Source organism: Pantherophis guttatus, chromosome 7, assembly GCF_059756535.1.
Source record: "Pantherophis guttatus breed Tessera chromosome 7, ASM5975653v1, whole genome shotgun sequence".
NCBI classification, from domain to species: Eukaryota; Metazoa; Chordata; class Lepidosauria; order Squamata; family Colubridae; genus Pantherophis; species Pantherophis guttatus.
This window is the reverse complement of record NC_142069.1, coordinates 39,680,615-39,703,523: the sequence shown is the minus strand read 5'-3', so window position 1 is coordinate 39,703,523 and position 22,909 is coordinate 39,680,615. Positions and strand designations below refer to the sequence as shown.

General features: G+C 38.5%; 1 protein-coding gene across 6 annotated transcripts in view; it reads left to right on the top strand.

Annotated features, from left to right (window-relative positions):
- TMTC3 (transmembrane O-mannosyltransferase targeting cadherins 3) overlaps positions 1-15,156 on the top strand; it is a 32,215-nt gene extending 17,059 nt beyond the window's left edge. For all 6 annotated transcript variants that reach the window (XM_087874034.1, XM_087874031.1, XM_087874030.1 and 3 more), the window contains 7 exons: positions 5,903-6,051; positions 8,037-8,157; positions 9,786-9,897; positions 11,298-11,401; positions 11,792-11,961; positions 12,099-12,325; positions 13,559-15,156. In XM_087874034.1, coding sequence (XP_087730160.1) covers positions 5,903-6,051; positions 8,037-8,157; positions 9,786-9,897; positions 11,298-11,401; positions 11,792-11,961; positions 12,099-12,325; positions 13,559-14,376 — 1,701 coding nt within the window. In that variant the 3' untranslated portion in view covers positions 14,377-15,156. The remainder of the gene's footprint in view (positions 1-5,902; positions 6,052-8,036; positions 8,158-9,785; positions 9,898-11,297; positions 11,402-11,791; positions 11,962-12,098; positions 12,326-13,558) is intronic.
- The last annotated feature ends 7,753 nt before the right edge of the window (positions 15,157-22,909 follow it).

Below are 22,909 nucleotides of genomic sequence, written 5' to 3'. Positions count from 1 at the left end.
GGAGAATCCAGTAACCCTAAACAAGGTGCTGGGTGACAGAGCGGAGAAGTATTGGCACTTCTCTGCTCCAGCCTTCATGAGATAAAACATAATAGTGGCCTTAGCTTGTGTTTGGTCAAGCTCATTCTTTGTCTTCTTCCAGTGCTGCTTTTGGTGTCTCCTGATCCTCTTTCAACTCCCTCAATTCCTCTGTAAATCACAGGGAGCAGCAGGAGAGATGGGCCAAGAGAGGCAGCATCCCCTAACCCTGGTCTCTCAGTTCCCTTACCTTGGGGATCCCCCATCCCAAACACACAACCCAGATACGGTGAACCAGGGGTAGTAGTGAGACCTGTAGTACTTCAGCGCTCACACTCACTCTCTGCACAAGGCGAGCCCCTCTTATATTAGTTGCAAGTGTACAGAGAGATTTAAATGTGTTCTAAATTAGATTATTCTGCTTTCAGCACATTTTCTTTAGACTTGATTTTTTTTTCAGCAGCTACAATTCAATCCCAATTCAGTATAAGTGATAGAAATATTCCCAAATCCATTTTGCTGCATATATGAAAATAGAGATCCTATTTATCACCATATTTGATCGAATTAGCTAACTTCCATTGCATGTTCTATTGTGCTATACTTGCATCGGTACATTTCAATGATTATTGTTTGTAGGTATGGACTTAATTATTGTGCATAATTTTGTACGTATGGAGTTAATTATTGTTCTCACTGTATCTCTACAATGCTTTTTGTCCTTGAATGTTGTAACACTTTGAGTTGCGTTAGTTCAGCACTCAGGAAAACGTCGGATTTTATCAAGCTGGTACATTGTACATTATCTGTAGTCAAAATTGTGAGGAATGTTGGATGTATCAAGAATGGGCTGCATAATGCATATTCTATTTCTTTGCTGAATTTTTAAAAGTATTTCATGGAGCAGTTATTTCACAGTGTAACTTTGTATCTGCAGATTTTGCTCCTCTGTGCTTATGAGGCTCTTGTAATATACGTATACAATGTGGGCTTTATTGACAGCAGGGCTTTTTTGCCACGTTAAAACAACACAGTAACAGCACCGTGGATAGATTCTGGATTAAAGGACTACCCCCTCCTCCCCGCCCCCCATCCAATGCTTGCTCTATGAATGAAATGAAATCTGTGGTGAGCAAAAAGGCTGGAAGTCACTTGAGTACTTCCTAACAACCATTGCGGTTCTAGCAATAATCTAGGAAAATGAACACAATTAAATAGAAAGGGGAATCCTTGGGGTAATTTTGTGCTTTATATTGATCACAGTTATAGTGGAACCCAAGTAATGTTATTTGTTACGTAAAAAGTTACGTTATTTGTTACATGGGCTACATACAGTCGGCATCACAAAAACATTAGGATGTTATTAGAAAATCCTATTTTTCCAGACCATCTAGTTTTTCAGCAGATTCCATTTAAGGGTATATGAATGCTTTAAGTTTTTTTCTTTTTAAGAAACTGAATTCTGCACCAAAAAAGGTAGCATTTTGATTTGGAATATACCACCAAAAGTTAGAAATTTAGTGTTGCCTACATTAAGACTGGATTTCTGTGAGCCTTCCTCTTGTTGTGTGAGTTCTTCAGTGTTGCTTAGGGTGAGCTTAGGGTAAGTTTAGCCAATGTTTCTGTCGTGTCCTTATTATTATGAAAAACAGACACTTGCATGCTTTTTAATTTCATTTCCTAAAAGCTTATCAGCATTCTATGTTGATTGTTGAATTAATAATGACTCAATAGGATTATGAATAAATTGCCTTCACTCTCTGCTGAGGGAGTAGTTCAGATGTGGCTCAGCAGCAAAAAAGAAGCAGAACCAAAAAAAGAAAAAAATGGCAGAGATACATCCAAAGACATTTGTTGTTTATTTTACTATGAAGAAGAAACAAGTAGTCCATTCCTTTTCCAGGAAAGCCTACTTTTGTAGTTTGTGGTCCAGGAAGAAGCTTATGAATTATTATTGATCTAAATTAAACACATCATCTGAGAACCTGAGTTTCTTCAGGAGGCAGAATTTAAAATCAGTCTGAGTCATAGGTTCTAGTGCCTTGGATAGCACAAACTGATGGTGCTGGTCATTGGGAGATATTACCCAGTGTAATCATCATCTTCATTTAACGACCCCATAATCCCGGAGTCTGGGCAACTGAATGGAGCTAGCAGAGTGTTTTAATGGCTGGATGCCTGTCCTGCTGCCAATGCAGAGTTTTGTTCAGCAGATATATTCTCAATGTGCCCAGAGAGATAAATATCTGCCTCTACCTAGGATCAAACTCGCAGCCTCCTGATTGTGAGTGAAAGCTCCACTTCTAGGCCACTGCACCACTCCATATTATCCAGTGTAATGTATGTATGTAATGTACTAGCCATACGGAGTATGACATATCTGGCATCAGAGTCTAATAAACTTGCACATACTCTATGCTGCTATAACATTGCTTTCTCAGAGCAGTATATAACTTACTTAAAATGTGCAGTGGTGGAAGCAAAAGGACGGCTGCCTGCCTTTAAGCAGGTTGAGGCAGATAATCTTACAAAGAGCTACAGCCAGGTCCAGAAATATTGGGACATCGACACAATTCTAACATCTTTGGCTCTATACACCACCACAATGGAGTTGGAATGAAACAAACACAATGTGCTTTAACTGCAGACTGTCAGCTTTAATTTAAGAGTATGTACATCCAACTCAGGTGAACGGTGTAGGACTTACAGCAGTTTGCATATGTGCCTCCCACTTGTTAAGGGACCAAAGGTAATGGGACAGAATAATAATCATAAATCAAACTTTCCCTTCTTAATACTTGGTTGCAAATCCTTTGCAGTCAATCCCAGCCTGAGGTCTGGAATGCATAGACATCACCAGACGCTGGGTTTCATCTCTGGTGATGCTCTGCCAGGCCTCTACTGCAACTGTCTTCAGTTCCTGCTTGTTCTTGGGGCATTTTCCCTTCAGTTTTGTCTTCAGCAAGTGAAATGCATGCTCAATGGGATTCAGGTCAGGTGATTGACTTGGCCATTGCATAACATTCCACTTCTGTCCCTTCAAAAACTCTTTGGTTGCTTTTGCAGTATGCTTTGGGTCATTGTCCATCTGCACTGTGAAGCGCCGTCCAATGAGTTCTGCAGCATTAGGCTGAATGTGAGCAGATAATATTGCCCGAAACACTTCAGAATTCATCTTGCTGCTTTTGTCAGCAGTCACATCATCAATAAATACAAGAGAACCAGTTCCATTGCCAGCCATACATGCCCACGCCATGACACTACCACCACCATGCTTCACTGATGAGGTGGTATGCTTAGGATCATGAGCAGTTCCTTTCCTTCTCCATACTCTTCTCTTCCCATCACTCTGGTACAAGTTGATCTTGGTCTCATTTGTCCATAGGATCTTGTTCCAGAACTGTGAAGGCTTTGTTAGATGTTGTTTGGCAAACTCTAATCTGGCCTTCCTGTTTTTGATGCTCACCAATAGTTTACATCTTGTGGTGAACTCTCTGTATTCACTCTGGTGAAGTCTTCTCTTGATTGTTGACTTTGACACACATACACCTACCTTCTGGAGAGTGTTCTTAATCTGGCCAACTATTGTGAAGGGTGTTTTCTTCACCAGGGAAAGAATTCTTCGGTCATCCACCACAGTTGTTTTCCATGGTCTCCCGGGTCTTTTGGTGTTGCTGAGCTCACCGGTGCGTTCCTTCTTTTTGAGAATGTTTCAAACAATTGTTTTGGCCACGCCTAATGTTCTTGCTATCTCTCTGATGGGTTTGTTTTGTTTCTTCAGCTTAATGATGGCTTGCTTCACTAATAGTGACAGCTCTTTGGATCTCATCTTGAGAGTTGACAGCAACAGATTCCAAATGCAAATAGAACACTTGAAATGAACTCTGGGCCTTTTATCTGCACATTGTAATTGGGGTAATGAGGGAATATCACACACCTGGCCATGGAACAGCTGAGAAGCCAATTGTCCCATTACTTTTGGTCCCTTAACAAGTGGGAGGCACATATGCAAACTGCTGTAAGTCCTACACCGTTCACCTGAGTTGGATGTACATACCCTCAAATTAAAGCTGACAGTCTGCAGTTAAAGCACATTGTGTTTGTTTCATTCCAACTCCATTGTGGTGGTGTATAGTGCCAAAGATGTTAGAATTGTGTCGATGTCCCAATATTTCTGCACCTGACTGTAGGAGTCCAACACGGGTAGCTAACCCAGTTGCTTGCATGTGCAGTGACAAATGTAGATCTATTGTTTGCAATTAAATCTTCAGTAATGTTTTGCTAAAGCTAAGCAGATCTAGCAGTGTAAACTTCAAGGAATTAGAAAGGTTGTGAATAAACTGTTCCAATATTGGCACTGTGTACAGATGAATTCGGTTTGGATCTCCTACAATAGTTTAATTCCAACCTGAGTGGCCTCCAAATATGGGGAATTCAACTCATAGAATTCTCTCTTATTCTAACTATGCCAATTGAAGAATTCTGGGATTTGAAATACATCAGTCTGGAGGATGTGTATGCTGTTTAACTACAGTTATCCAGTTCAACTAAAGGTTTGCTCTGTTTAATTAGATTTGGCTATTGTACATAACAAATTGTTTATATACATAAATGAATACAGGTAGTCCTTGACTACAATTGAGCCCAAAATTTCTGTTGCTAAGTTAAATAGTTCTTAAGTGAGTTTTGGCCCATTTTACAACTTTTCTTGCCACAGTTGTTAAGTGTACCTGGATTTCCCATTGACTTTGTTCCTCAGCAGATTGCAAAAGCTGATCATGTGATCCCAGGATACTGCAACCATCATAAATATGAGTCAGTTGCCAAGCGTCTGAATTTTGATCATGTGACCCAGGGGTGAAATGCTCCTGGTTCAGACCCGATCGCCTGATCCGGTAGCGATGGCGGGGGGTGGTTCAGAGAACTGGTAGCAAAAATCCCTGCGCCCCCCCCCCCCATGCCCAGCTGAGCCGCACAATCATCAGAGGCTTTTTTTTTTTACTTTTAAAAGCATTTTTTTCTACAACCTTTTCCGACGAAAAAATGCTTTTAAAATTAAAAAAAGAAAAGCCTCTGATGATCGCGCGGCTCAGCTGGGATCATCAGAGGCTTTTCAAAGCATTTTTTTCTGCAACCTCTTGACCGAAGGGGTGGTAAAAAAATGCTTTGAAAAGTCTCTGACGATCCCAGCTGAGTTGCCTGATCGGCATAGAGGCATTTTTAAAAAAGCCTTTCTGATGATCCCAGCTGAGTTGTCTGATTGGCAGAGAGGCATTTTTTAAAAAGCCTTTCTGACGATCCCAGCTGAGTTGCCTGATTGGCAGAGAGGCTTTTCAAAGCATTAGAAAAAATGCTTTAAAAAGTTTTTTTTAAAACAGTTGGCCACGCCCACCCAGTCACATTCCCCCCCCCCCCCACCAAGCCTTGTTACTACAGAACCGGTACTAACAAATTTTACATTTCACCCCTGATGTGACCATAGAGAAGCTGCAATGGTCATAAAGTGTGAAAAATGGTCATAAGTCCCTTTTTTCAGTGCCTTTGTAACTTTGAACGGTCAATAAATGAAATTTTGTAAGTCAAGGACTATCTGTATATGATTTGTAAAGTAATAGAGTTTGTATAGCTTTGAAGAAGTACCGATAGCTTTGAAGACATACTTTGAAGGGACACAAGATAAATCTAGATTTGGTAAGAGCATAAAATAACAAGTTACCGATTTCAACAGAACTGTAGAAGAAAAAAAATAGGGATTCTAAATGTAAAATTAAATCAGTGCCTCTTTTACAGACATGTATGCTGTAGGTCTGTATAATGCTTAAGTATTTTTCTGCTTTGGGTTACTAGCTAGTGTTTTGTGTGTTTTTTTCTTTTGCTGTTTTAGGCACTTTGTTTAATAGTTTTGCCATTCATCCCAGCGTCAAACCTTTTTTTCCCTGTTGGCTTCGTAGTAGCAGAACGAGTGTTATATGTTCCCAGCATGGGATTCTGCATGCTAGTTGCTCATGGGTGGAAAAAGCTGTCAAGTAACAGGTAGGTTAAAAAGTATTGCTTGGGGAAGGGGGGGGCATGAATGGGAACTAAAGGTGAAATTGCATGGAAGAGTTGTCTGAGTGGCTTAATATCTTTACTTGCTTTTTGTCAGTTTCTTGCAAAAATCAAATCCAGAAGCACACACAGATAAACTGATGCAGTAGGATTCATTAACTTCTTTATATACATAATAATACATGAAGTAAATTTACAATACCAACAGCAGATTCACAGTTTCATTTCAGCTCAGGTCAGCAGACAAGTTCACACACACTGGTTTCAGTTTCTCTTTACTCAGAAGCTGCAGACTCAGACACGCCTTGGCTCCAGTCTGTCTCAGTTCCCAATTGGCTGACTTAGTTGCTATGCCTATTCATTGGCTGACCTTGTTACCATGTCTTCCCAGTCATGAATATTCTGACACTTTTACCATCTTTTCTACATCATAATCAGTAAAACTTCCTTTTGGGGAAAGGGAGGAAAGAAAATATATCTCAGAAACCATTACATTTTTTAAAGTTGTTATTAAAGTTTTAACAATTAAATAAATTAATTAGATAAAATAAAACAACCAAACCAATTAGAATTGAAATTTTCCCGAGTATTCAGGATCTTAAATGGATCGTAAACACTCTACAATACTATTTTACTGTAAATGTTTCTTGAAAATAATGATTTGCAAAACTTTTCAAATGGTTAGCCTCTTATTTTACGTTTCATCAATTCAGTCATGGTATCAGTCCCTTTATGTAATGCTGTAAATATTTAAAAATAACCTGAGGGCATCCCTTAACTTAACAATAAGTGAAAGGGATTTTCTAAATTTCCTTGCATTATTTTCTCTTTCCTGTAGTTCCTGTTATTACTATATCTGCTTGTTTTAAAGATTCATAGCACCTGAGAAAGAAATTAAGGGTTTTTAAAAATGGTTTGCTTTTGCTTCTTCTTTAAAAATGGATTAAAAATCCCTTCTTTTCTAAATAATTCACTCTTAATCATTTTTACTGTTTTTTAGTTGTTATCAAATTATTTAATTTGCAATTATGAAACTACTCTTTTAACATGTTTTCATGTTAACACATAAGCTGTGTCAACTCAGATATGTTTCTAAAATATAATATTTGCTCTTTCTGTCCCCTCAGTTTCCTGTATAACATAAACCATAGTTGTAGCTGGGCAAATTATTGTTATATTGAGCATCAAAACTAAATTCACAGACAGGGCTTAAAATAGAGTCTCGATTTTCCTTTGGAGGGGAAGTGACAATCAGTTGTTTGACTTTTTTTTGTCAAAGAAACTAATATTTTATTTTGCGTTGCTTTCTTCTTAAGAATGAGAATAAATATTGTTTCATACAATAAAATAATCGAGGTTGCCTTCATGGTTTTGTTCTCCATTACCTTTTATGCCATCATAGCAGCAAACCAGAAATGAATGTTGAAACTATAATTGTTGACAGACAGATGATCTGTTCCATAGTTTCAAATGGCCACATATAGGCAGCTGTATTTCTTCATTATGGCAATGAAGTCTACATTCTAATTATTCCAAATAATAAGTCCTGTTTTGCAAAGTAGTGATATTTAGTTACCATTTGGATTCAACAAGTTCCTAATGGTTCAGATATGCTAAGAACAATTCAGTGGATTGAATGACAAATATAGTCAGTTGCTATATTGATAACAGAAGCAACTTCCGTCTAAATAGATTTCATTATCTCTTTGTATCTTATTACTGTTTGTTTATAATAAAGCGCTAAATGCAAAATGTCATTGCATTTAGCAAAACTGCCTTAGCACTTTTTCTCCTGTCAGCATCTGTTCTTCCCGAAGCAGCTAATTGTGAAAATATGGTTAATATTAAATTGGATCTAGAATTGTAAACTGAGGTTCTATGAGTTAAGTGCCCTAATTGGAGAAATATGCTGTTAGCCTGGGAAATCAAGAATTACATTAACCACATCTTTCTTCATTTTTACTTACTAGTACCCTGAGAAAGCTATCATGGATTTGTTTGTCTTTGGTTTTGTTCATTCATGCTTTAAAAACATTGCAGAGGAACTGGGATTGGGAATCGGAATATACATTGTTTATGTCTGCTTTAAAGGTATAGTATTATTATTCTAAATTCTTATTTCTGATAATAATGCATTCTTGAAGGATTTATGTCAGAAAAAAGAAACTCCAGGATTCACAGCCTCTGATACCTTTTCAGAACTCTCCCCTCCTCCCAAGGAAAGATACTGGGAATTGATAAATGTAGCTTGTCCTTGGTTAACAACTGCTTCATTCAGCAAGCATTGAATTTACAACAGTGATGAAAAAGTAGATTTAAAACTGGTCCCCGAACCTATGACTGTCACAGCACTTCTGTGGTCATGTGATGACTATTTGGGCACCTCGCAACCAGCATGCGTTTCTGACAGCTGCAGCATCCCGTGGTCATATGGTTTACATTTGTGACCTTCTTAGTTGACTTCCGACAAGCAAAGTCAATGGGGAAGCCTGGAAAAAGCCATTCATGGTCATATGACTTCATGCTTAATGACTTCAGATTATCTGCTAAACAACCACAGCTGAACTGATATAAATTGGGTGATGTCACATGATGTTTCACTTAATAACTACATTGTTTAACAACAAAATTATCAGTCCTGGTTGTGGTCATTAAGTGAGGACTGTCTAGATGAAAAATCAAGGTTACTCTACTACTGAAACAGAAGTCCTAAGACATGTCTAGCTAAATTTGTGTATGTAATACTGAGAAATTTCTGTTGCCTGGTCATTTTTTGTGTTAGAAGTGAGAAATTATTTAATGTGCCACTAGACCCGTGATGGTGAACCTATGGCACGCATGCCGGAAGTGGCATGCAGAGCCATCTCTCCAGGCACATGAGCCATCGCCCATTGCTCTTCCGGGTTCAGGCTAGCTGGCCTTCATGCGCGCAGGAGCACAGGAAACCAGAAGAGCAGCTACCCAGTGCGCATGCGCGTGGCGGGCGGCTGCTCTTCCAGTTTCCGGCACATGCATGCGCACCGGCCACCTGGTCTTCTGGTGTCTGGCATTCATACACGCGCAAAGACCAACTGGCCGGTGTGCATGCACACACCGGAAACCAGAAGAGCAGCCGCACGCATGTGCACTGGGCAGCTGTTCTTCCGGTTTCCGGCACATGCATGTGCACTCCTTTTTCAATACTCTGTACCGAAAAGGTTCGCCAACACTGCACCAGACCATAATATTAACTTACTGAAAATCAAATTTACTTTTTTCCTGGTTCCTCCCACAATTTTTCTTACTGTAACCACTGTCATACCATTTCAATCTTTTACAGCAGCCATCTCCAAATCACATGTCTCAGGAGATGCAAACTGCCAGAATTCTCAGTATCGCCATGACAGGTAGAGAATTCTGGGAGTTGACACTCATGCACCTGGAAGGCACCAAACTGGGGGAATCTGTCCTGAGCAACTAAGCAATTTACTATCATCTATCATTAAATCTTTTGTATTTTAGATTTTAAATAAATGAGTTCAGCTCCAAATGGTCCCTAACATTATTGGTGTGCCCCTAAAGCTTTTATACATTCCCTTAGTCTGTGCATAGGCAAGGTTTTTATAAACACTCTTTTAAACATTCCACCTCAATAGATTATGCTTTCATAAATGAATTATTCAATTTGCATAGCAAATTGTTTGTTTCTGATATGTCATGTACATGTTTTCTGTGATCAGGTAAATAAGAACAATGCCAAACTCTGGAATAATGTGGGTCATGCTTTAGAAAATGAAAAGAACTTTGAAAGAGCATTGAGATTCTTCATACAGGCCACCCAGGTTCAGCCAGGTGAGTTGTAAAAGATCGCTAGCATGAAAGGCAATAATACTCTCTTTTCCTAATATTTTCCCCATGACCAGGGAAGCCTTTGCTTAGCATTAGTTGGCATTATCAGCTACTGCAGCTTGGACCAGAAAGCTTTAATGGCTCATGTCTTTATCCCCATGCATTTTACTATTGCAGTGCTCCCTCTAAGGTGCACAACTCAGTGATCAACAGAGATATAAGATATATCCTATATCTTATAGGATATTTACAGGATATCTTTACAAGATCATTATTTTATGTTTCATACACTAGGTTGCATTGGGGATCACTTTAACCATGTGTTCTGTCCTATCTGTAAGACCATTGGGAGAGGGTTTTTCTTGTCATTGCAAGAGGTGAAAGGACCATGGTCCAGAAGGACAAGCAATCTCCTTGGTTGCTCCAGCATTGTAGAACTTGCTGCCTGCAGAGATAAAGCTGTTCCCATTCTTGGCACTCCAGAAAGTCTTGAAAATTCCTCTTTTTAAGCAGGAATTTGTTCTGAACTAATATGACAGTTGGCTCCTCTTAGCAAGGTTATTTTGGTCTATGAGTATTGAGTTTACTATGAAATGTTAGTTTATGCTTTTCTGTTAACTAGTCAGGGTGATTCATTGGAATAATACATAAATTGTGTAAGTAAAATAAATGTTAGTGTGAAATCTTAAAAATGTATATAATTTTATGAATTTATACAAGTATGGAAAGTTTGCTGGTGTCCTGATTCCTTAAATGTAATGCTTTAAAAAGCAGTTCAAAGAAATTTCCTGTTCCATCTAGCTATTATTAAGTTGCATATTAATCTTCCATGGCTGATTTTCCTTCTGTAATTCAGGGGCAGAGCACATGTTTTACGTGCAAAAAGTTCCATGCTCAGTCCTTAACAGTGCTTTACAGAAAAGATCTCCGCATGAGATTCTAGGAACATTGTATTTATCAAAGTAGCTTGTGCTTCGGAGGCAATGTACATCCCTCCGACTGATGCCAGATTGTAATCCCTCATCATTGCCATACTGGTCTAGGCTGACAGAATCCAGAGGTAGCTTAAAAGCATCCTTTCCCGCCTCTGAATTAAACAGCCAAGTGGCCCAAGCAACAATAAAGCAACTATATTTCTTTCTGTAATGGGTACAATATGGGTGTGTTCTATACTTGGAACATTGCAAAATGCTTGTGTTTTGAATTAATTATCAAATGAATTTCTTGAACCTAGTTTAACAAAATTGTACAGCGTATGTCATATCAGTCACATTTTAGATAGAAGCGGAGGCAGGGAGGATTTAATATTTATTTGATTTCTAGTTTAAAGTTGTTGTGACTGAGGCTGGAATTTTAGAGGGAAAGAAAGTACTGAAGGTCTTGTTTATCTTGCAATTTTGAAGATGATATTGGCGCCCATATGAATGTAGGAAGAACTTACAAAAATTTAAACAGAACCAGAGAAGCAGAAGAATCCTATTTAGTTGCAAAATCATTGATGCCACAGGTAAGTGGAATACACTGCTTATTTGAGAAGTTTCATTAGACTTGGAATGTCTTTTTAGCAAAAGATGTTGGGGCACATCTTTTTTACTTTGCTGGAAATTATAACAATCAGTCTAGTTCACCCTTTTTCTTGTCTGTATTTTCGTAATAATTATAACATTTAATATTTTTTAAAAAATTAAAAATACAGTTATATATCAGCCTGCTTTTGTATTAGAACAGTGTATTCTCAATTCAAATGAAAGTTGTACTTAGTTTAAAGTAATTATAATTTAGGCCTCTCATTTTAAAACTGCAGTCTTTGACACTGTTAAACTTTCATTGTGTTATAGTTCTAATAAATTTATGGTTAATGGTCTTCCAAGCCTAATATAATTTCTTCTGCTGTCAGATTATTCCGGGTAAAAAATATGCTGCGCGAGTCGCTCCTAACCATCTGAATGTTTACATAAACCTTGCAAACCTGATTCGGGCAAATGAGTCTCGTCTTGAAGAAGCAGACCAATTGTATCGTCAAGCCATTAGCATGAGGCCAGATTTCAAACAGGCCTACATTAGCAGGTACTTTATAATCTTATAGTCATAATGAAATGCAAAATGTGAGTAGACAGCTCTACTGTCTAAAACAAATGCTATTTTAATAGCAAGAAAATGGAGTGAATGGAAACCACATAATTTAAAGTTTTGATTCTCAACAGGGGTGAATTGCTTCTAAAGATGAATAAACCCCTGCAAGCTAAAGAAGCTTACCTAAGGGCTCTTGAATTGGATCGAAGCAATGCAGACCTATGGTACAACTTGGCAATTGTTTACATTGAATTGAAAGATCCCTCTGAAGCTCTGAAAAACTTCAATCAGGCATTAGAACTGAATCCTAGTCACAAACTAGCCTTGTTCAATTCTGCACTATTGATGCAAGAATCTGGTATGTATACCTAGAACTCTAAGACAACTTTGTAAAAGTTGTATGATGTTTTACTATTATTTATTATTATTTATTAACATGCTCTATGGGGAAGAAAGACAGAAAAGAAAGACCAGGAAAAATAATGCATGAAGAACTCCAAAAACAAAACAACGTGATTGATATATGTCAATAACAAAATTTTGAACCAAAATTAGTAATAATTAATGACTCTCTGACATGATCAAATCACAAAATGACATGAAATATCATTAAAACTATGCCATAGAAAAACATAGTTATTTTTTTTAATGAATAGTCAGGATTGCTTTTTCAAAAAAAGGATAAGTCACATAACTCTAGAATACAATCCTGTCTCAGGAATACAAATTATAAGCAAGTTAAATATTTCCCTTTCAGGATGGGTTGTCTAAAGTTTTAGCTTTGAAGAATACATTTGCAGAACTGAGTTCCATATTATTTACAATTTTCCCTCTTAAGTCAGATTTTAGCTTATAAGTAAAGTACTCCTTACAATTAAACACAAGACTGTGTCCTTGCATTGTGAATTGAGTCTTCAGTGCTTCTTCTACAATGATTGAATGTGATTTTTGGTGCAGTGGTTAAGATACTGAATAGACACCTACGAGATGCAGCTTCAAGGCCACATCTTGTCATGGAAAATCACTGTCTTCCAGCTCAACTTACCCTATAGGGTTGCTGTTACAGGAAAAAGTAGGAAGGAGGAAGTAGTATATATTTCACTTTGAGTTCTGGAGGAAAGGTGAGATTTAACCCTAATAGGTTATTTTAATAAGTTACATTCCAACGGGGGACTACAAACAAGATTTGAAGCAGGAAATTGTAATAATTTTAAAAGCCTGGGGATAGAATCACTGGGGTTATTTTCCTGGGCCCCCATCCAATTATTTTTCAATATTTGAAAGGATCAGTTGTTATTTTCCATTCAGATCAATGAAATTAATTGAAATCTCCCAAATTATATAGGTATTCCAAATCCTCTACCTCAGTTGGGCAAAAAAATTATTGTAATAATGGATGTTGGGAGAAAAAAGTGGGTATGTAATACGCTTCCCATGGATCTTTCAGATCTTTCTGACTATAAGAAATATCAAATTGTAAAATTATAGTATCATGAATCTAAATCTACAAGCATAAGTAATAAAGACTGTTGATATTGTCCTGTTTACAGAGCCATGGATAGTCCATATTAATGTTCATTTGTTGCTTTAGGTGAGGCCAGCCTTAGGCCTGAAGCTAAAAAGAGACTTCTAAGTTACATAAAAGAAGAATCTCAAGATGCTAATGGTTATTTTAACTTAGGCATGCTTGCAATGGATGATAAAAAAGATGATGAAGCTGAGATGTGGATGAAAAAAGCCATAAAGCTACTTCCAGGCTTCCGCAGTGCTTTGTTCAACTTGGCCTTGCTTTACTCTCAGACTGCAAAAGAACTGAAAGCTTTACCCGTGCTGGAGGAATTGCTGAGGTACTACCCAGATCATACCAAAGGTTTGATTTTAAAGGGAGACATTTTGATGAACCAAAAGAAAGATATACAGGGAGCAAAACAATGTTTTGAGAAAATTCTGAAAATGGATCCAAACAATGTACAAGGAAAACACAACCTCTGTGTGGTTTATTTTGAAGAACGAGACTTATTAAAGGCAGAAAAATGCTTAGTGGAAACACTGGCCTTAGCCCCACATGAGGAATACATCCAACGCCATTTAAGCATTGTCCGAAGTAAAATTGCTTCCCTCAGGTTAGGGGACGCAAGTGTGACTCATACAGAAAAAGTAGCATCTGTGGGAGAAAAAAAAACTCCATCTGAACACTTGAAAGAGGTAAAAAGTGAGCAAAAAAACCCTCAGACTACAAACTCTAATGGCAGCAAGGAGCAAAGGAAATCCAAAAAACATGGAAATAAAAACTCTACAGACAAAGAGACAAAAAAGAAATCGACAAAAGAAATAAAAGAGATAGAGAAAAAAAGAGTTGCTGCACTGAAAAGACTGGAAGAGATTGAACGTATATTAAACGGTGAATAATTACTTGGAGCACCACTGTAAGGGAAACTGGCATCTATTTTGCAGATTTTACATGTGCGTCGCATGTGTTTTCAGTCAAAGTAATCACAGGGAGCTTTTAAATTTGGAAAGAATATTGAAATGTTAACTAAAATTGAAGAAGCTACACAATGAATAGGAAAAGCCATGACTTTTAACCAAGGATGCTTGGTTAAGGAGTTGCACATAACGGACACACAAGGACTTTTCCAGCAATGGAAGCTTATATTCTAATATTGCTGGTTAGAAGAATAGCTTATTACTCCAGAAACAAATCTCACTAAACTCCTTATTTGAAAGCAAGCATGTAAGAGCTTGGCTGCAAAATACTTGCAACCAACTATGCTCAGTTCTGTCTGTTCTCAAAGAACGGTTAAAATACTGATAGATAAATATTAAAGAGAGCCTCAGGTATATTGGTCACCAGACTAATTTTACTAGAGAAAACCATTGGTCTGAGTATTTAAGCATTACAAATTAATTGGATGACTATTATTTTACTTCACACATCAAATCATTTTTTCTATGTAAATGTATGTGGCACATTCCCATTTTGTCTTCCTGCTTCCCTATAAGTATTAATGTTCCAGAATGCATTGGGAATTAATTAGCAAATACCACTTGTGTTTTAGTATGAGCATGCATGCATTTGATGTTTTTTTTAAAAAAAAACTTTAATAAATCACTCTATAGATACAGTGATTTTCTGTATCATGGGGACGAGCAGGAATACTCATCCCCAAAAGATATCCCTATCGAAAAGCTTTGTCCTGTGTTTTTTGTTGTTGTTGTCATTGATTTTTTTTGTTGTTGTTATCAGCACCATCCTGTGATGCTTCTAATATAGGAAAAATGTAACTGTTTCTGAACCGTCATCTATTTTTTAAGAAATCAATGCAAAACCTATAGAATCATTTCCAAGATGGGGGATTTTTTTTTACCTCTTTTATGGTTGAATGCAACTCACAATATATACCAGGTATCTTTTTAAGCTGCTCGCTGATTAAATTGCCTTCTTGTGATAATACATTATAAGGAATGGCAAACCATTACAGTTTTATTTGCAATCATGGTAATTATGTTTTAATATTGAAAATATAGACCTGTACCACATAATATCAGCCACCAACTGTTTAGGTAACTTCTATGGAGTTTGAGGTTGAAAAGAGAGAACGGAATGCTTCAGCTCCTTGACAAAATGCAGGATATATCTAAAATGAATAAAATCCTTTGCAACAAGAAACCATATGTTTGACATTTTGAAAGTCCCAGGATTTTAAGGTACACCTGCAAAAGGATCCTGGAAAAAAAAGGTTTCATCATGGTATGAGGTAGCTAAAGAAATGATCTGACATGGTATAAGACAACTTCTTATGTTCCTGCTTGGTGAAACAAAACAAGTATACAAACAAAAAAAGATAGAGTGAAAAAAATGTCTCTTGGCTAATAAGCAAAAGGAATTTCTTACGATTAGAATTGTAGGGACTAAGTCCATAACATATGGCAACTCCAAAGAAAGCCTTGAGGTAAATAAGTCTGATAGAAAACATAGGCCTGAAGGATCTTTTCTTTAGATGCCTCAGCAAGCTACTAGCTGGAGGTGTAGTTCCCCTCCCCCATCATCATGTTATACATGACAGATTGTCATGTGACAATCATACTTGTGATTTACACAAAGATTACTGATTGCATTAATTCATATAAATTCAGAATTCATTTTCATCTTGAAAGTTTCTGGTATAATTCCAAACATGATTTTTTGTTTTTATTGCAGAAATTTGGGCATTACAATTAATTACTTGTTTTGCTAAATTTCCTATGGTTTTCATTAACAGCTTTGTTAGGATAAGATAACTAAATCTCTTATCTGAAATTTGAACTCATCATTTTTATATCTGTGACTATATTTTCTTCCTCAGTTTGTCTCTGGATTACCTAAGAGTATTTTAGTTTTTAGTTTTTTTAAGCATTTTTTTTCCAAATATGTTAACTCCATGGATGTTGAAGAAATGTTTACATGAGCAAACTTACTGAATTCTTTATCTTATTTTATTTATTTATTTATTTATTTATTTATTTATTTATTTATTTATTTTTAAATTTGTATACCGCCGCTCTCCCTGAGGACTCAGGGCGGTGAACAGCCAAGTAAAAACATAAACTACAAACATTAAAATACAATTAAAAAGATATATATAAATTTGGCCCCATGATTAAAAACAATAACAGACAATTAAAAACATTTTTAAAAGTGTTAGGCCAGCCCGGCATGCTGGAAAAAGAAGGTTTTAAGGGCACGGCGGAAGGCACAGAAGTCTTGGATTCTCCTTATCTCTGGGGGCAGCTGATTCCAGAGGGTAGGTGCTCCCATAGAGAAGGCCCTCCCCCTGGGGGTCACCAGCATACATTGTTTGGCTGATGGCACCCCGAGGAGGCCCTCTCTGTGGGAGCACACAGGTCGATGGGAGGTCGTTGGTAGCAGCAGGCGGTCTCGATAACTAGGTCCTATGCCATGGAGCGCTTTAAAGGTGATAACCAACACCTTGAAGCGCACCCGGAAGACCACTGGGAGCCAGTGCAGCTCACGCAGGAGAGGTGTTGTATGGGAGTGCCATGCGGCTCCCATGACTACCCGCACGGCCGCATTCTGGACCAGTTGGAGCCTCCAGGTGCTCTTCAAGGGGAGCCCCATGTAGAGAGCATTGCAGTAGTCCAGGCGCGAGGTGACGAGGGCATGAATGACTGTGCACAGGGAATCCCGATCAAGAAAGGGCCACAACTGGCGAATCAGGCGAACCTGACAGAAGGTTCCCCTGGCTACAGCCGTCAGATGTTCCTCCAAGGACAGCTGCGTATCCAGGAGGACTTCCAGATTGTGCACCCTCTCCGCGGGGGCCAAAGACTCGCCCCTGATAGTCAGTGATGGAGTCAACTGACTATATCGGGATGCCGGAAACCACAGTCACTCAGTCTTGGATGGATTGAGCCTGAGCCTGTTCCTCCCCATCCAGATCCGCACGGCCTCCAGGCACCAGGACATCACTTCAAGGGCATCATTGGGGTGGCCCGGGGTGGAGATGTACAGCTGGGTGTCATCAGCGTACTGATGGTACTTCACCCCAAAGCCATGGATGATCTCGCCCAGCGGCTTCACATAAATGTTGAGGCACCCTGAGGCATTCCACATATAAGAGGCCTCGAGGTCGACCTCTGCCCCCCTGCCAACACGAACTGCGACTGGTCTGAGAGAAAGGAGGAGAACCACCATAACACGGTGCCCCCCATCCCCAACTCTTCCAACCAGTGCAGCATGATACCATGGTCGATGGTATCAAAAGCCGCTGAGAGGTCTAACAGGGCCAGAACAGAGGAGCACCCCCTGTCCCGAGCCCTCCAGCGATCATCTACCAACGCGACCAATGCTGTTTCCGTGCTGTGCCTGAAACCTGACTGGAATGGATCTAGATAAGACGTTTCCTCCAGGTACTGCGGAAACTGTCAAGCGACCACACTCTCGACAACCTTCGCCACAAAGCGAAGGTTGGAGACAGGACGATAGTTGGCTAATAGTGCCGGGTCCAGGGAAGGCTTCTTGAGGAGAGGCCTCACCACCGCCTCTTTCAAGGCCGTGGGGAAGTAACCCTCACTCAACGAAGCGTTAATAATTCCCTGGAGCCAGCCTCGTGTAACCTCCCGGGAAGCCAGTACTAACCAGGAGGGACACGGATCCAGTAAACATGTCTCCCCAGAATCCTGTCCACATCATCAGGGGTCACAAAGTCAAACTCTTCCCAGATAACGTTCTCAAGACTATTCCTCCCCACCCTGCCCGAATCTACCCAGTCAGAGTCCAAATTCCCCCGGATCTGAGCGATTTTGTCATACAGATATTGTCCGAAATCCTCGGCCCTGCCTTCCAAGGGGTCCTCCTGTGCTGCCGGGTGGAGCAGGGAGCGGGTCACCCTGAACAGGGCAGCCGGACGATTCTCTGATGACACAATAAGAGCGGAAAAGTAATTAAACTTTGCCGCTTTTATCACCACTAAGTAGGTCTTAATATGCGACCTTACCAGTGTTCGGTCAGATTCAGCGAGACTGGCCCTCCAACCGCTCTCTAGGCGTCTTTTCCAGCGTTTCATCTCCCTCAGCTCCTCGGTGAACCAAGGAGCCGCGAGGGATCGACACCGGGTCAGAGGCTGCAAAGGCACCACTCGATCCAAGGCCCCATCAGCCGCTCGATCCCAGGCAGCCACCAGGTCCTCGGCCGAGTCGTGTGCCAGATCTTCAGGAAATGGCCCAAGCTCCATCTGGAACCTATCAGGATCTATCAGGCGCCTGGGGCGGACCCACCTAATTGGCTCCGCCTCCCTGCGGCGGGATGTAGCGGTTGGAAGGTCCAGACGAAGGAGTGAGTGATCTGACCATGACAAGGGTTTCATGTCTATATCCCCTATAATAAGACCACTCAACCACTGGCCAGAGAAAAAAATCAAGTCCAGAGTGTGTCCCCCCCTGTGATTGGGGCCATGAACTAACTGGGTCAGGTCCATGGGGTCCATTATTTTTTCCCTTTCTTCATAACATGTCTTAGCATAGGTTGTGGTTAGTATAAACTCCAAAACAATCAGAATTGTTACTTTAAAATAAAAGATGTGTCACAAGCTCAGGAAATCCTAGTAGTTTCTACAAGACAAAGATTTCAGTTTTTTTTAATTAAAATATTGAATGGAAGGAGCCACACAGGCTAACCAAAATATGCATTTGGGTTCTAGTACAGTACAAAGCACTTTTATGCACATACTGATAGATACTTAAATACAAAGCGAGAGCTGGCAAAATCAGCAGTTACTCTGATGGCAAAGCATCTCACTGAGGTGAATTGTGAAATATGTGTCAGTCGAATATTGACATATATATCACTGTGTCATCTTGACTGATGTCTTGGTTTCATCCATAGACAACCTGACATTACCCATAGGCAACACTCTGAACATCGTCCAGTTTCTCTGCCTCATTGTTGCCGGTTGGCTTCATCCCATGTTATTCCACAGATTCTGTTCTGGGGGGAGGGATGTGCAGAAGAGACCATAGTGGGGAAGGAAAATCTTACTGTGCATGTGGATTGCTACCCAGTCTTGAGATAATTGTATATGTTTAAACATAAATTGGAATGTCTGTGAAATAATAAACAGTGGCTTGGTATGTGCATAATTTCTGTGTGGGGATGCTGTTTTCTAGTTGACAACTTAGAAGCACAGAGTATTTTTTTAAAAAAAAATGAGAAATATAAAATAATGACATGATGAATGTATAGTAAAATTAAGCAGTACCCTCAAATAAAAGGAAATACTAGGAAATGTAGATAAATTACCTAATGAAAGAGCTGTGTGAGCATTGGTCTATCAGAAATTGTTGTCCAGTTAGTATTTCATATTTCTCAGTAATCAAATTCTTCACTGTAGTGAAGTTAAATGTAGTCATTTAAGCTTTATTCAAAATGAAAAATACATTAACAGTTGGAAAACGGCTGTATATCACAGAAATCCTGCAAAATCCTCCAAACTGTCAAAACATGTAATGGCTTTCCAATATTTGTATCCTGCAAACTAGTAGCAAATTCATCTTGCAAGTTGATCTTAATAGATGACAAAATTTTAATGTCAATTTGAAGTGAATAGCAGATTTAAAAAATTACTTCATAGATAACCATTTATTATAACATAAAGGGTGCTTTGGATCACAGTTCACTACATTACTTCAGTTGGCAATAAATTAATATGAGAAAAATGTGTTGCTATTGAAATGGTATGCTGGAATTAGTGCACATTCTGTGCTTCAAGCAACATACTGCAATTAAATTTTTGATTGCCAAGTGTCCTTCCAGTTGAAAGTCATTAAAGTTTTCATAGGCTTGTAAGGTCCTCTTTACCAACTCAATCTTTAGAAGTTTGTCTAAATTTTCTTTAGAGTGTGATGCCTAAAATTGGACATAAAATGTGTGATGGGATCTACCAATTTAGAATAAAATGAAATGAATACTTACCTTGGGTCTGAAAATTTACACTTATGGATGCATTTGCTTTTTTTTTCAGCCATCTCAAAATACTCACCAGTATTCAATCAACTGTTCAGAAATATTGATCACAAGATTCTCCCACAATACCTGTGTATGTGATCTTTGTTTCCTAAGTGAAAATTTTATATCTATCTTCTAATGTATTAGCCATCCACCGTTATCATAGAATTCTCACAATATATCAGAAGTTACTACTAAAAAAATGAGATAAAATTAACTGGCAATGGTGAATTCTAATTAAAAAGTTTTTTTCAAAATATTTTTAAATCCACCTCTATAGTCTGCTGCAGAATCTTCCCATGCATTAATCGTAGACTGACCACTGTAAGTTCCCAGTATTTTAATAATAGCAATTTATCATTTATTAAATTTATATTCCCCCTGACTCCCAACTGTGTAGGTTTAATTGTTTTAATTAGAGTTGTTAAATACATTCTTTCCTGCACTTTTTTTACCAGCTTCCTGATAGTAAATTAATGACAGCAATTTTGGTTTCAAAATTTATTTCACCTTGTGCTATTTAATGACTGCAGTAAAGTTATTTTATTTTATTTCAGTGAAGTAAATATGTGTGAGATCCTCTTCGGGCAATATGGTCCTTCATATGTATTAAGTTTATAGCGGGTAACTATATGTGTGAATGTCCTGGTTTTTATTATCCAGTCTTCTTTCTAACAGTCTTGTCTCCTTCCTGGCTTCCATGCTTTAGTTACATCTAAAGGAAGATATTTGAGGGCATTCCTATCACATTTTTTTTTCCAGGCTGGGAAGAATGATGGAGAGATCTTTAAAAAACAATGCCAGTTCTAACTTTTTAGGTCCCTTCCATCAACAAGATAAACTCAAAAACACCACTTAGAGAATTTTGAAAGAAATTCTTAGTCACCATGAGAAAAAGATAGAAACTCTTAAGAAAAAAAAAAAATGAGACACTTTCCATAGGATAAGAAAACATTTGAGATTTTGCAAAAAGGGGGGGGAGGGTTAAATATTTTTTTAAAATTTAATTTAGTAACTTTTGTTACTTTACTAGTAGTTTAGTAAACTTTTGTCTAGTAACTTTTATTCCCATTCAATACAAAACTGCCCCACCCTGTGAACTGCAGAAAGAATAACTGTTGTAAGTATTTAGACATAAGTACTGTCTATTTCGCTTCCAGCTACTGTGAGGAATGCAGCCAAGTTTAAGAAATAGGGAAGGCTAAGCAGGATGGTAGATGGTGCTATTATCCCTGCTAATGCAATTTTTAAATCCAGGCACTTTGTCTCCCTGACAAAATAGCTCCATTACAACAGTAATCCAACTGGATAGTGTTAAGAGAATAGCTTTTACTAGCCATACATTTTGCAGATTTATAGAGGATTAAGGGACATATCTTCCCAAGCAGCTGTGTGCCCCTACTTTTTCCCCAAAGTAGATGCTTCGCTGACGGATAAAAGGGAGCTGGGAGAATTGAGTCATAATAATACACATTGTACTTTGCATCTACCCAGCATGCTGTTTTTATGTTCATCGGTGTCTTGTGAGATGAAGTATTTTAAGCTGTAGTTAGCAAAGTACAGCTATTTTTGTGCTTATTCATGCGCACAATAGGGGAGATCAGGAAAGGAAAGGATCACAATTCTAGGAAGCAGCATATTGTGTATGGAACTTTGGGGCTCCAAATATTTTAAAAGTATTCTCACCTTTGTTTGATTTGAATTGTTAGTGTCTATTTTGTAATTTTGAACCTAGCATGTACAAACAAACTTTTGTCAAGGCTGGAAGTTAATGTCCCCTAAAGCCTAGGTAGAACAGAAGACAGCTAAACTGAAAACGTAGGGGGTTTTTTGCATGCTCTTTATTTCTAAAAATTATTTAATTCAGAATCTTTGAAGCTAATTCCTCTTTGCCAACTGCTGCATAGCAGCTTCTGGTGTGTGGGTGTATTGCTGTGAATCAGCTAAAAAATACCAATTCTGCCAAATCTAGAAGCATTTAATGACTTCTCCACTATTGTTAAAATTGTGCACCCTTTCATTAGTAGTCAGCAGAGGTCTTGGATATAATATGTGCATAACTGCAGGGGTGCAAGTGACTAGAGGAAGCAGCCACAGATGAACTAAACTGCTAGGCAATACTCCATACTAAGATACACAGAATTAACAGAAGTCGGGGTGGGCAAGCGGGAGTGGGGGAAAGAAAGGTGCAAAAGCTTGCATTAGCAGTGTACATTAGTACCATTTAAATTCAAGACAAAAATAACTATTTAATAAAATTATTTAGGGTTAAGTTTATAACTATGCTTCCAAGGTGCTGGCCTTAGCAAGATTTCATTTATTTATTATGTCCATAGTGGGCTAGTAAAATATGTTTCACCATAAAGTGTGATGAACTATATGAAATACCATTCAATTTCTTTGAAAATAAAAGAGGTTTTTAAACAGTTCAATGGGGGA